At 28.8% G+C, this 13,735-nt stretch overlaps 2 protein-coding genes and 1 long non-coding RNA gene across 3 annotated transcripts; 2 read left to right on the top strand and 1 right to left on the bottom strand.

Moving 5' to 3' along the window:
* Positions 1-1,454: 1,454 nt before the first annotated feature.
* On the bottom strand, positions 1,455-3,686 carry LOC111036901 (2-(3-amino-3-carboxypropyl)histidine synthase subunit 2). The gene is made up of 7 exons (XM_022319174.1): positions 3,286-3,686; positions 3,079-3,191; positions 2,737-2,957; positions 2,454-2,669; positions 2,126-2,385; positions 1,938-2,058; positions 1,455-1,873 (listed from the first exon to the last, which is right to left on the bottom strand). Exons 1-7 carry the CDS (start codon positions 3,349-3,351, stop codon positions 1,629-1,631), a joined length of 1,242 nt encoding a protein of 413 aa, XP_022174866.1. The 5' UTR covers positions 3,352-3,686; the 3' UTR covers positions 1,455-1,628.
* Positions 3,687-4,488: 802 nt separating this feature from the next.
* LOC111036880 lies at positions 4,489-5,182 on the top strand. The gene is made up of 2 exons (XR_002604817.1): positions 4,489-5,051; positions 5,141-5,182. It is a non-coding gene; the product is annotated as an uncharacterized LOC111036880 (long non-coding RNA).
* Positions 5,183-7,708: 2,526 nt separating this feature from the next.
* On the top strand, positions 7,709-10,946 carry LOC111036881 (GTP-binding protein 1). Its single transcript, XM_022319141.1, has 9 exons — positions 7,709-8,244; positions 8,301-8,512; positions 8,720-9,006; positions 9,062-9,404; positions 9,460-9,698; positions 9,761-9,905; positions 9,977-10,295; positions 10,351-10,607; positions 10,685-10,946. The coding sequence occupies exons 2-9, from the start codon at positions 8,393-8,395 to the stop codon at positions 10,781-10,783; spliced, it is 1,809 nt and encodes a 602-aa protein (XP_022174833.1). The 5' UTR covers positions 7,709-8,244; positions 8,301-8,392; the 3' UTR covers positions 10,784-10,946.
* Positions 10,947-13,735: the final 2,789 nt, after the last annotated feature.

Below are 13,735 nucleotides of genomic sequence, written 5' to 3' on the forward strand. Positions count from 1 at the left end.
TTTTTTTTTTTTTTTTGGTCCATGTCCCAAAATGACAACGGATTATTGTATTGTCATCCAAGACCAAGGTCTATACCAATTTTCAGAATTTTTCATCTTCAAAAAGTGCCTCAAATCGAGCGCGCAAGATTTGATCACAGACAGACGTGAAACCAAACTTAAGAAAAGTGTTAAAAATGAAAAGTATTTAAAAACCCCCGTATATGACGTACCTCCCATACCGAATGTCACGTTCACATACCATGATGTAATTATTATTTTTTTATAAAGTAGGTACCTACCTATATATCGCATAAATGTTTGAAAGTGAAAAAAATGGGTCATTGCTGCAGGTATCATTGCAGTAGCCCTCGGCAATCGACATCGTTTCTTTGGTAGCCGTAGCATGGTATGTATTCTGTAACTTACTCAAATATGATGAATGATGATATCATTAAATATTGATTATAAATAGTACATGCAATACATAGGTCCTACACTGCGTACGTATACATATTGAACAATATTCAGAATATTCTACACCCAATGTCGCAATGGTAGTACATACAATTATCCAAATATACAATACTGATATAGGTAGGTATAGTATTATTTTTTTTTCGATGTTTCGTACTGCTATTTTTACTTCATACTCTAAGGTGCCGATGAAGCGATGAACAAAATATACTAGAGTTTTGTCTTCTGTGCCTACATTTTGTGAGGACGTTTTAATTTTTAATACTTATTTAGTGTTCTATTAATTATGACGTATAAAGTAATAAGTACCTAGGTACCTATGTAATTTGGTAGAAGTGAAATTAGAAAAAGTAGAAAAATAACAAATTCAAATCAGGTCTAAAAAGTATTACCGCATTACTAGGTTGATACGTATGATGGACAAAAGATAAGTATGTTTCGGCTAAAATAACTGTTCACCACCGATCCCCTTAAAAAAATAGTTAACCTGCCTAGCCTTGCCTATAGTATGTACTAGGTATGTAAAATGCTAGTATAGCGATGATGTAAGATATAAAATTATCTGCTTTAAGAAGCTTAAAATTGCTCACTCTTCATAAAACTTTTGTTTAGCCCACAGGGTAACACATACTTGTACTTATGTATTTAAATTTGAAACTGTAAAAGGACAGTATGATTGCATATAAGTATATTATATAATATTTTTTGGATTTAAAAACATAACGTGTACCTACACTTATATAATGAAATCGTTTTTTAAATTTTTTTATTGTAAAAAAATAAAAAAAATTCACTAAACTAAAGAAGAAGGTAATGATTTCTAAATTCCATTTACAATTAAAAATGCCATTTAAATACAGTTAAAGAATTAAAATATTATTTTTTTAATGACTAGAAGATACTTTGACGTCAGTACGCTTTAATTACTTAATATCAACTATTAAAAAATGGCAGTCATTTTACATATTTATTTGATTATTTATAAAATAATAAAAAAATATATCAAAATTTTTAATTTGAAAGTAAGAAATTATTATTACTTTAATACCAACAACAATTACTTGAATAACAAATCCTATAACAATAATTTGAACATTATTATTTTTTCAAGTTCATTAACCAAAATAGAAATTAGTTAACGTCTTCAAAAATACATTCATTAACTGTTGTCTTTAGCTACGGTGATCTGAATCAGATGTGATATATCCAGAACTCGGTGTGCCTTTTCTTCCTTCAGTAGCTATTATAACTGGAGGTCGTGTGTCATGCGGATTGAGTCCAGTCCATGTTCTATTTTGAGTGACCATTGATAATGACATATCTTTTCTGACATTTAATGCTGAAGATAACTCGACTTCCTCATTAGGCATTGTAAAGTTTCTTAATTTGTTGGTTACTAATGATATATCGGGTAAATCTAAAATCAAAATAAATTGTTTTAAACAAATTAAAATACGAAAACAAAATCATTTTATAAATACCACTAGTGTTCTCAGTCCCCAAAGCCAATTCAATGTCATCAATATTAACAATTGGTTGCATGTATTCTTTTTGATTTTCTATGACACCTTCTGCACATGTAATATTCACAAAGATTTCAATCTAAATAAATATATATATATACATCAATGGTCATAGCAAACTTGATCATTAGTAAGAAATATATTACTTCTGGAAAATTAGCTAATTTGGCAACATTAGGACGTCCAACAGAAAAAATGTAACATTTTTTGTTTGTCTTTTTGCATAAACATTTAACTCTATTGATACGGTCGAGTAAATCTTTGATACTTAAACTACATATGAGTATTCCAATATGAGTAGAATCTTTAATCTTTTCTTTTAAATATTGTTTTTTTTTTATCACTGATGATAAAGTTCGTTGGGTTAATATATTACAACTGTTTTCATAGATATGTACTTGACATTCTGTAAAATAAATGTACTCATATAAATAGTTGTAAATTATCTATTATAGCAAAATTTTATGTTTGCACCTTTTTTCTCTAGTATAAATCTATCTACGTTGTTCATGTAGTTATCATGTATTATATAAACAATATGTTTATAATTTAAGTTATGAAATCGTCTTCCAAATATGCTTGTACATTCGTGGTCATTGGATAAAGCATAACTAGTAGTATTTTGATCCTTTAAATCTATGTCAGATACCATAATTGACTTTGCAGATGATAATGATTTGGCCAAATGGTCTGGAATATAAAAACAGCATTGTTGCAGCAACAAATTGTAAAATATAATATTTATTTAAGAATTTACCTCGGACATGATGATAAGCCACATCATACAATACTAGAACCAGTCCTTCATCAGTTTCAAAGGTTTTGATTATTGAATTGGCACACTGGACATGGTCTAGTGGTTGTTTGGGAAGAATATAATAGACAGGAAGATGACTATTTGGTGTTAGACACGACCGTCCAAAATGAACAACACAATCAGCAGCTATGTGTTGGGCTGCTGTTTCATCAACACAACAGCTAAAATTGATGTAAGAGAATAAAGTGTTTAGTCACATTGGTCTACAAGAGTGTGAATAGCAATAGTATTAGTGTGAAAAGCATAAGTATTAGGGTGAAGAACAATATTATTAGTGTTCACCTGCCATAGGATGTATCGCCGAGTATGTATACACGGCGAGCCAGCAGTCTTTCAAATTCAGACGAAATCGATACACTTTTACACAACATGTAGTCTGGTAATTGGATGCATACCTACATAAACAATGAAACATTAATAATATCATTATATTCAGATTTTATCATTTAAGAGAAATCGTTTACAGGACCACCGTCCAGATCAAATTACTTTTTCAAATTTCCCATTTTTAATCCACTGAGAACAACAAAATATTTCTTCAGAATACTCCTCCATTGATAATATAATGTTTAGTTTATAGAAGATGACTGACTGTAAAATAGAGAGTGCAAGTACTTAGAACAGATTGAAGTTTTCGATGCAGTAAATTTTCATTTCCACAGTGTAATAATATTGTATTATTGGAGTATTTTTGTTGCTGTACCAACACTTGGTATGAATTATGAGAGTCGAAAACTCGAAAACTAAATCAGATCGGCTACAAATTAATAGCGAACAGGAAAAATTTTAAATTACTACAAAATAAAATAAAAATACGCGTGTTAAGTTAGCAGTAGATACTAGATAACAGCTTGTACTGCTTGTAGCATTAAAAAAATAAAAATATCAATTGTTAAGAAAACTCCTAAATTGTACGCGTGTCAAGTTCGCAATAGATAACAGTAAGTGATAACTGATAACAGATCATCATCATCCATTAGATCAATCCACGAATTAAGATATATGTGAATTCGTGGATTAATCTAAGGTAATAGTAAATAGATAGTCTATAAACCTTAAGTACAGAATAATTATTCTATGATTATTATTAAAATTTTAATCTATTATGTGATTAATATATGTCTGATGACTAAATAAATATAATTATTATTATTATTAGTTATTTATAATTAGTCCTGGATAAAACGGGGTGACACAAAAAATCAAATATTATACAGGCATATAATTATTAGGCATTAGGTTTGGTTTTTTTGGGGGGTTATTAATTGTATAACTATAATATATACTTTTTGAGTTCAAATATATTTAACATATAAAGTGTATCTTATATTTGGTTATATAAATATAAATTGATATTAGTAATTCTATTATTTATTAATATAACAGTAGGTTAACATTAAATGATTATTAAAAACAAGTTGCATTTATGAAATAGGTATTAATTATTATTAGAGCAAGGATTTTGGAGACTTTTGAATTTGTTTTCTTTGAGTGCTATATAGTCCTAACCAAAAGTTAAATTTGTTTCGTACACAGCTGTTTAGAGTATATAATTTTTATTTGGCATTTTATTACATTTTTAAGCTCATTTTTACAAATATTACGTTTAATTTAAACATTTTTAATTTTTGTTTATTTTAAGTTTTTTTTTTTTTTTTTATTGAATAAAAGTGTATTTACAATCTNTTTTTTTTTTTTTTTTATTGAATAAAAGTGTATTTACAATCTATACATACAGTGTATAATAAGTAAGTGTGGCGACTTAAAGAATATTGTTATTCTTACAATTAACAATAATAACAATTAAAAGAGAAGGAAGGCTGAGTGCCACCTGACAAGAAATTACGGTTTGAACTTTATTTTAATTCATTTTATCATAATTATTTTTTTTTTTTTGTTTTTGTTTTATTTTTTTTTTTTTATTGGGTATTGAGCAGATCTCTTGGCCATTGTCTTTTTAACCTTCTAGGAATAATAGAGGCAGAGGATACACTTTTAATTATGGGGTTTGAATGAGCGCGGAGGGTTGAGTGGAATTTTGAGTAATAGGATTTGGCTAAGTCGTGGAGGGTTGGTATGTTCAGATCTTTGTGGAGATTTTTATTGGTAACATACCAAGGGGCAGAGGTTATTAGGCGTAGACATATGGATTAGATTATTAGAATGCTTGGAGAGTTTTAGTATTTGATGATTTTGCTGGCCCCCAAAGTTGGATGCCGTAGAGCCAAGCCGGACGGATTATCGATTTATATATCGTAAGTTTGTTGGTTAAAGAAAGTTTTGATTTTAATAGGGGTCTCAAAAGATGTAGTCTGGAGTTTACTGATTTTCGTTTTTGTTTTAGGTGCGAGTTCCAGTTGAGGCGTTTGTCAAATATTAACCCTAGGTATTTAACTTCGTCTGACGAAAGTTTTTTTAATATTTGTTATTTAGGTAATCTTAATTAGTACCAATAGTATTTTTAAAAATAGTACCTTTGAACTTGTATCGACAACATATCATAATATTATCGCTGTTTTCGATAAAATTATTGTCACTTGTCGGCGAATGGGGAAAATTGAAACTATATTAATAAAAAAATATTAAAAATATTTTAAACTGGTATATTTATCGGCAAACTGAGTTGTCGCCGAATTGGGATTTGGCAAACTGGATAAGAATCGAAAAAGTAATAGAACCAATTAAACTCAAATTTGAATATATTTGCTTAATTTACTTATTAAAACAAATAGTTACCTTTTCTGTGTTATATTAAAAATGAATAAAGAATAATTAATAATCATATTTATTTTAAAATTAAATTTTTTTCGCTCATCTAGGTACATTTTTCGGTCATTTTTTAGAGTTTTTAGGTCATGTTTGCATTATTTTTAGTGCATTTTTGTGTATTTTTATGTCATTAAAATCCTAGCTGATAGTTCTAATTATTATAATATTAAACAAATTATGAAGACAATATCGATTTACTGTATGTAATGGTATGAATAGGTTTGAGGTATTCAATATTCAAGGACAATATTTCCAAAATACTTTAAAAAATGTCGTTGTGTAGGTACCTAGTAATAAGTACCTATACCTACTACACAATAATAAACGCAATAATCTCGGAGTAATTATTATTTTTTTAAATAACTTTTATGAATTATATTTATAAATCAATATAATAAATTATTATTTCGTTATAAATCTCTCTAGGCCCTGGGAGCTACTAAGTAATTTGTACTACGAGTCTAGCGTACCTTAGGCCCTGAGCTACCCTATCCGTGGGTATAATGGAATTGGCGATAGGTTAACAACCTATCCAGTAAAAAAACCTTGTTCAACAATCAAACATAAATAATAAATTTGCCTTGGAATTGTGGATCAAAGGACTTCAGACTGGAAAACTCGAAATCGGCTTAACGTTTTGGCATGTATTATAATACAGATTTATTCACACTCATATCCGTTCTCCTCTCTCTTCTACACTTACGTAGTTATGTCATTCTATATATTACGTGAATTAAATCCGAAGATTGTGCTGAGATAATATGAAGCATATGTTTGGTTGATTTCCATATTTGTTAATCGTAGAATAGCAAGTATAGGTACAGATACCTCTGGCAGGTACAGGCATAGGCGCAAAGAGAATGATCCCTGACTGTTTTAATTATTTTAATTAGGTACCTATACGATTTATAGGGGTTTTTTTAATGCATTTAAAATGTATGTATTGTATGTATGTATTTATAAATGTAACCTTTTTTAATTTAAATTAGTTGAATGTTATACTCCATACTCCAATAGTCAATACTTATCATAGGCGGAGATCTTGTAAAATATTAAGGGGGGCTCAAATATTTGATGACAAACAGACCCGTGGGGGCATTGCCCCCACACCCACAAAAAACTAATTTTTACATTAGATCACTCATAAAAAATTATTCTCGTTATAATAACAACTTAAATAGTTACAAACATAAAAAAAGAATTAAATTTAAATATTTCAAACATATTTGAACTAAATTATTTATTAAAAATCTAAATCACAATCTCAAAAGAAATGTATTCCCAAGAACATCAAACATTAAGTAAAATATAATTTAGTATAAAATGGTCAATACGGTTAACGATTCATTCAATCGCGATAAACTTTACAATAGGTTTAATACAGGTATAGCGATAGTCCTATAATAGCTATCGCTTCTCGAGAATTAACAAAAATTAGGAAAGAAATAATATTTTTCCCATCTAAAATAGAATGGTATAATATGTTATTCAATAAAGATGGCCAATTGGTACAAAATATGTACAATATTGGGTATATAAACACAATATAATATTATTGTGAATAGTGACTTAATTTTTCTGTATTTCACCGTAAATAATAAATTGGTAAATAGTGTGTATGTAATGTACTAGGTACACTTATACATATAATTGTGGATATAAGAATGAAAAAAGTTCTGCAAACTGTACAAAATTACGGTATTGTTTGTTTAATATTCTTAGGGGATCTTTAACTTCAAATCATTTATTTTGGGGGGACTAAGCCCCCGTAAGCCCCCCCCCCCCGATCACCACCTATGATACTTGTAATATCTTGGGCTCAAATTTTAAAAAATGGAATGAATTCAATGAATAAAATTCTCAAATACAGTCGGGTCGTAGTCGTTGAAACATGAAAGACGTGGACATATTAATTATATTAAATGTGGTGACACTGATTGCCTGATTTCCAAACGATTCAACCTCCATTGGAATAAATCCGGACTACAAAATTCAGAAGATATTATCTTAGTCCATGTTTTAAATTTAGCTTCCTTTTATTACTTCTCATTTTTGTTTTTTTTTTCAATATCGCTTTTAATATTTTGATGGTTTATATTTATTATAAGGATGCTCTGCCACTCGGATAATATCTTATAATATCATAATCGCACAAGCCACAAATGCACATTGACCATATTGAACAATTATATCGAACTAGTTACCTAGTAAGGGATATATTGGTTAAAGAAAAAGTGACACATTTGAAAATGAAAGAATATTTATTCATTTGATATTTACTATTTTAGTGCCCTGAACCATCATTAGTATTAGCATTTGGTTTAGAGTGGGGGTGGGGGGCTTACGTTATTGCAACTCGTTGTGACATGCACTGACAAATTCTAATACGTTTACATCGTCGAACCACATTCTGATAACAACTCGACAATAATAATAATAATATTTATAATAATAATAACTACAACTGACAAGGTGTCAAAATATTTATGTTTAGAACGACTTACTCTTGGTAAATACTAAGTAGAAAATAATAATTTTGTTTAACGATACACGTCCGTCGTAGCAGTACGCCAGGAAGACATTGCAATATATTGGGATCTACTGAGTTTGTATTGACTATTGGCTGACCTACGACTGAATTTGTTTCAACTGCGATTTCGAGGAATTTTATAATAAGAAGTAAGTCCCTATACATTTTTACGTTTGATAGTTTGAAATATCATATTTTGTTATAGAAATATATTTTGACTTGTAATGGCGTTCCTGTCCGTATTATTGGCTGAATAAGACTTGCGAACAACCGTCCGAGTGTAGTACCTACATTTAAATGGCGAACATAGTTGAACAAACTCCAAATACAGCGGACAAAGCCATTTCCTTGTTAAATAGAGGTCAATTAGATGAAAAGGCAATACAAAAAGTTGATTACTCCATTGTTCGAGGAAAGGTAATTTCGTCTGTAGTTTAAATAATATTCAATATTATGCTTAAAAAGTATTTTTAGCATAATTTACCTACAAATATTATTTTCAACTAAAAAAAAAAAACGATTACCTACATATATTGTATTTTTTGATTATAAGTTATAACAACATCTGATGTGTTAAGTAGAGTATTAGGAATTCATTTTGCCACTTTATGTTTCTGCTTGCAGTCAAGTTTGGTTAGTCCGTCAGAAGAGCAATTTGAAGCCTTGCAGCATAGGCTCAAAGAGCTTATAGAAGAAGGACATGGAGAAACTATTTACGATGTAGGCATTGGAGATGACGGCAGCGGTTTAACAAATGATGAGTTTGAAGCCTCGGTGGCTACACTACATTCATTAGCAGCAACTCAGGATGCAGACTGTGTTCTTCTTAGAGAAAGAGTAGAAGGTGGAACTAGTACAGCACAGTATCTTGTTAGAAAACGATTAGAATCCCAAGACTTTCTTGAAATAAGGTAATAAGTGATAAAACATCTTACAAATAAAAATAAAATATAATTTTTCATCTAGGGTAGCGGTTGTGGGAAATGTGGATGCTGGAAAATCAACATTGTTGGGAGTTTTGACTCACGGTGAATTAGATAATGGCCGAGGCCATGCAAGGTTAAAACTGTTTAGACACAAACATGAAATGGAATCAGGACGTACAAGCTCTGTAGGCAATGATATTCTTGGTTTTGATAGCACAGGAGAAGTGGTGAATAGACCAGAACATGGGTCATTAGATTGGGTAAAAATATGTGAGAAATCGACCAAAGTGATTACCTTTATTGACTTAGCTGGACATGAGCGTTACTTGAAGACTACTGTGTTTGGTATGACTGGACATATGCCAGATTTCGGCATGTTAATGGTAATTTAAAATTAAATTTCACAGTGATAATTTTTAAAGTTGTAATTTCAATTAGATTGGAGCCAATGCAGGGATAATTGGAATGACCAAAGAACATTTAGGTCTTGCATTAGCTCTTAGTGTTCCAGTGTTTGTAGTTGTTACAAAAATTGATATGTGTCCCCCTAATATACTTCAAGATACATTAAGATTATTAGTTCGCATACTCAAGTCGCCAGGTTGTAGAAAAGTTCCAGTTATGGTTAAGACCAAGGATGATGTCATTGTGAGTGCTACAAATTTTGTTTCTCAAAGGTATGTTACTAAAATTGTAAAGTATTTATCTGATTATAAATGTAATTAATGTAATTTTTAAGGCTTTGCCCGATATTTCAAGTTTCTAATGTTAATGGCGAAAATTTAGATTTATTAAAAATGTTTTTAAATCTTTTAACTACCCGAGTTATGTCTACTGATAATGATCCAGCTGAATTTCAAATTGATGACACATATTCTGTACCTGTATGTATAAATTATAAATTATGATCATCTAGAGGTATTCAAATATTTTAGAAATTAATTTTTTATTTTAGGGCGTTGGAACAGTAGTTTCTGGTACAACACTATGTGGAACAATTCGTTTAAATGATACACTGATGTTAGGACCCGATCCTGTTGGCCAATTTGTTGCTATCACAGTAAAGAGTATACACCGTAAAAGAATGGTAGTACGTGAAGTAAAAGCCGGGCAAACTGCTTCTTTTGCTTTAAAGAAAATCAAAAGATCCCAAATTCGTAAAGGAATGGTAATGGTTTCTCCATCACTCAATCCATCTGCTACCTGGGAGTTTGATGGAGAGATACTTGTATTGCATCATCCAACAACAATTAGTTCTCGTTACCAAGCAATGGGTAGGACATTGACAGTTTTGTTCAATAATGTTATTTAGTTGCTTTTTTTTTTCAGTTCATTGTGGTAGTATTCGACAAACAGCATCTATTCTCAGTATGTCTGAAGATTGTTTGAGAACTGGTGATAAGGCAAAAGTAAGATTTAGATTCATTAAATATCCAGAGTACTTACGACCTGGCCAAAGATTGGTATTTAGAGAAGGCAGGACAAAGGCTGTTGGCAATGTATTAGCTGTGCCCCCTCCAACAGGTCAAATAGGGGCCAGACAATCACAAAAACCTCAAAAGTCAAACCCTCAAGCACAAGGACAAGTAATCAAACATCAAAGCATATAATAAAAACTTTTATCAAACTTTCAGTATTTACTTTTATGCATTTATTATTATAGAATGTTGGAGAAAACGAAAATCAGCCTGCCCAGAAATCAAGAAGAAGAGGAGGACAAAAACCTTTGGCAGAGCAAAACACTAGAACAATAGCTAAGTAATGGTGGGATTGTATAAAGTATATGAAATGTTTGTTGTTTAAAATTCTATGTAAATTTTTTTTATTTTTTAACTACTTATATCGCCTATATAGGAAATTTAATGTTAACTTTTGTTTACCAATATAAATGGAAAAATAAATTTATCATTGATTTTAATTTAACATATTCACCTGTTTCATTTAATTACTTACTATAAATTATTATTTATATTATATGATACACAATTCAAACACCTTATATTATTTCATTGATATTTGATTTAGCTTAAAGAAAATTAACTAATTAACATTTGTTACTGAATTATTTAAGTATTTATCATTAGAATATCAAAATTGAAAAAAAACCAATGTCAGGTTGGATTGTAATTTTAAAATCATTTTTTTCATTTAACTTATGATAATTATTTGGGTCTTACAGACAACAGACCTATTTTATTATTTCTTATATAAGAAATTACACAAGATACATATTAATTTGGTACCAACTGGTGACTAAAGATGTAATATTAAGGTCTTTTACCTCTGAAATAATATAGCATGCTCTCGATTTTAATGTAAAAAAATTAATTTAATGCTCCTGCTTTCCAAGACGTTAACCATAAGTAATTATTAATAGGTGAGAAAAATAAAAATACAGTTCTCACAATTTAATATTCAGATATCTATAATAACACTGAAATTATCAATTGTGTATTGAAAAATAAGGGAGACTATTATCTTTGCTTTAACAATTTTAAATTGTAATATTAATTGAGTTTTGTCAAAAACTTTTTTATTATTTTTAATAATTTTCTTAAGATAAAAATATTAAGCTTCTGACTAAACATAATACTCTATAAATTGTAATTGTTATTAATTTATGATAGATAATGGAAACTATAATATCAATTATGTAATAACAACTGACCCACTGACCCGTGATCAACATAGCAAATTTTGAATAAACAGAATCTATCATGTGTAGTTTTTTAATATTAGAATGAATTTGATCCATGATAAAAAAAGTTAAGAACATTATTTGTATTTGAATGTTGGGTTTTTGCAAATATATAAATTTTCATGTAAGTTTTGAGTATACAAAATATTATAATTTAAAAAACTCATATATTGCACATTTGCATCACCTGATAAGGTTTTGCTTTTTTTTGATGATTTAAATGCTTTGTTTTCTATGAGTTCTTTAAAGATTTTTTCATGTTTTTTTTAAATATAGTATAAGAATAAAATTTATTCACAGTTATAAAAAAACCACGGATAAAGTTCCATCTATCAATTGTATACATTTGGTTGAATTTTTTTTTTTTACTGTAGAACTAGAAATCCGCTATCATAAAACCTGTCCTGCACTGTGTAAATGAAAACATGGTTAAAGAGTTAACCTAATAATTAATACAAAAAACAAATAAATAATGCCAAATTATGTACTTTCCTCTAAAATGAAACTCATGCACTAAAATTGATAGGTTATCCTGTCTAGTTAAGCCCTTACTTGGAGTTTTAGCGTGTTCTCAAACTCTGCAGACATTTTATTTTAATGAATTAACATACATGTATTATACACAATGTATTCTTGGATAGTACATTTGATGCTTACACATTGTAAAACACTGCATTTATTTCTATACCAATTCAAATACATATTTTCAATATAATATCACTTAACATCATCTACATATTAAACAGTAAAATTAAAATTATTCAGTACAAATTTAGTATGATATTATTGTTGGACCTTTTATTTTTAGATTGTTGGAAGTACCTGATCTATCAAACTGGGTGTATCACTGTTCAACATTTTTCTAATTAGTATTTTTTAAAGATAGTACTGTAGAAATATTTGAAAGTTTCTAGTTCTGACATTTATGTTCATATTTAAAAAATTAAATTTATGATTTCCATTAAGTAGGTACAGCATATTAATAATAATATGTATATTTAAAAGTAATGTTGGAAGTAGGTAGAAAAGGTCGTGTAGTTTAGAAATACCTATTTATGTGAATAAACATAGTGAGACACCCTGTATTGTGTATACTAGTTACTAATTAGTAGATGGTATTAAAGTAGATACTTATCTAAATTATTTGTTTAGTATTGGATAATAAATACATGTGCATACCATTATTGTGCATCATAATTGTGTATAAAGATAAAAAGTAAGGAATTATAATTATTTTTTTCAAATGTCAAAATGAGTAAAGATTGTATACAAAAAAACTATTTTGATTAAAGCTGAATAACATAAAACTTACTAACATTTCTTCTAAGTTTCTGATGATTGTTTATGGCTTGCACTCATTATACTTATATTAGATACAATTCTATGAAAACGTAAAAACATTAACAAATTAAAAAAAATAGTTATCCGGTTGTTTGAATCCGAAATGTATATTCCTGTTTACTGATACTATCTATGACTTAATATACAATGACAACAGTACCTTTTGACGACTAAATAAATATTATTTAGTATTCCCTATATCTATGATATTGTTTCTTATAAGTTATTATAACCGATAATCTGGCAATTAGTTCTTTTATTTTATTAAAAATAAATTATTGAACGAGAAAATGTAAAATTTGTAAAATGAAAAACATTAGGTAAATTTGATAATAATGGGTTATTGTTTGAAAAATGGGGTAAAATAAATAAACTATTTTATAGCTATAAACTAACTATTGAAATATCAATGCAAATTACAATGACGGTCGGCCTGTATACACGTGTTGTAAACTTGTTATTAAATTTAATTTTTAAGCTTTTTATTGTAGCTGTAATTTTATTAGAACCATAAATATAGATTCTTCAGCATATGCCATATTATAGATGAAACACCTATGAAACAAAAAAAAAAAAATGTTTCGAGTACATGATCTATACAAAAATTCTAAATTATGTACCTAATCATCCCTATAATCTCTTATAGTAACTTATAAGATATAGGTTATGATGGTA

The sequence above is a fragment of the Myzus persicae genome, unplaced genomic scaffold (assembly GCF_001856785.1).
Source record: "Myzus persicae strain clone G006 unplaced genomic scaffold, MPER_G0061.0, whole genome shotgun sequence".
NCBI lineage: Eukaryota > Metazoa > Arthropoda > Insecta > Hemiptera > Aphididae > Myzus > Myzus persicae.

Bases quoted from the DNA above. Each gene is read 5' to 3' on its own strand.
- LOC111036901 (XM_022319174.1), bottom strand. From the start codon at position 3,351: ATGGAGGAGTATTCTGAAGAAATATTTTGTTGTTCTCAGTGGATTAAA. The intron at 2,958-3,078 runs GTGAACACTAAT...CATCAATTTTAG, and splicing joins GGCGATACATCCTATGGCAG to CTGTTGTGTTGATGAAACAG. The intron at 2,670-2,736 runs GTAAATTCTTAA...TTTATATTCCAG, and splicing joins GGCTTATCATCATGTCCGAG to ACCATTTGGCCAAATCATTA.
- LOC111036881 (XM_022319141.1), top strand. From the start codon at position 8,393: ATGGCGAACATAGTTGAACAAACTCCAAATACAGCGGACAAAGCCATT. The intron at 8,513-8,719 runs GTAATTTCGTCT...TTCTGCTTGCAG, and splicing joins ACTCCATTGTTCGAGGAAAG to TCAAGTTTGGTTAGTCCGTC. The intron at 10,296-10,350 runs GTAGGACATTGA...TTTTTTTTTCAG, and splicing joins TTCTCGTTACCAAGCAATGG to TTCATTGTGGTAGTATTCGA.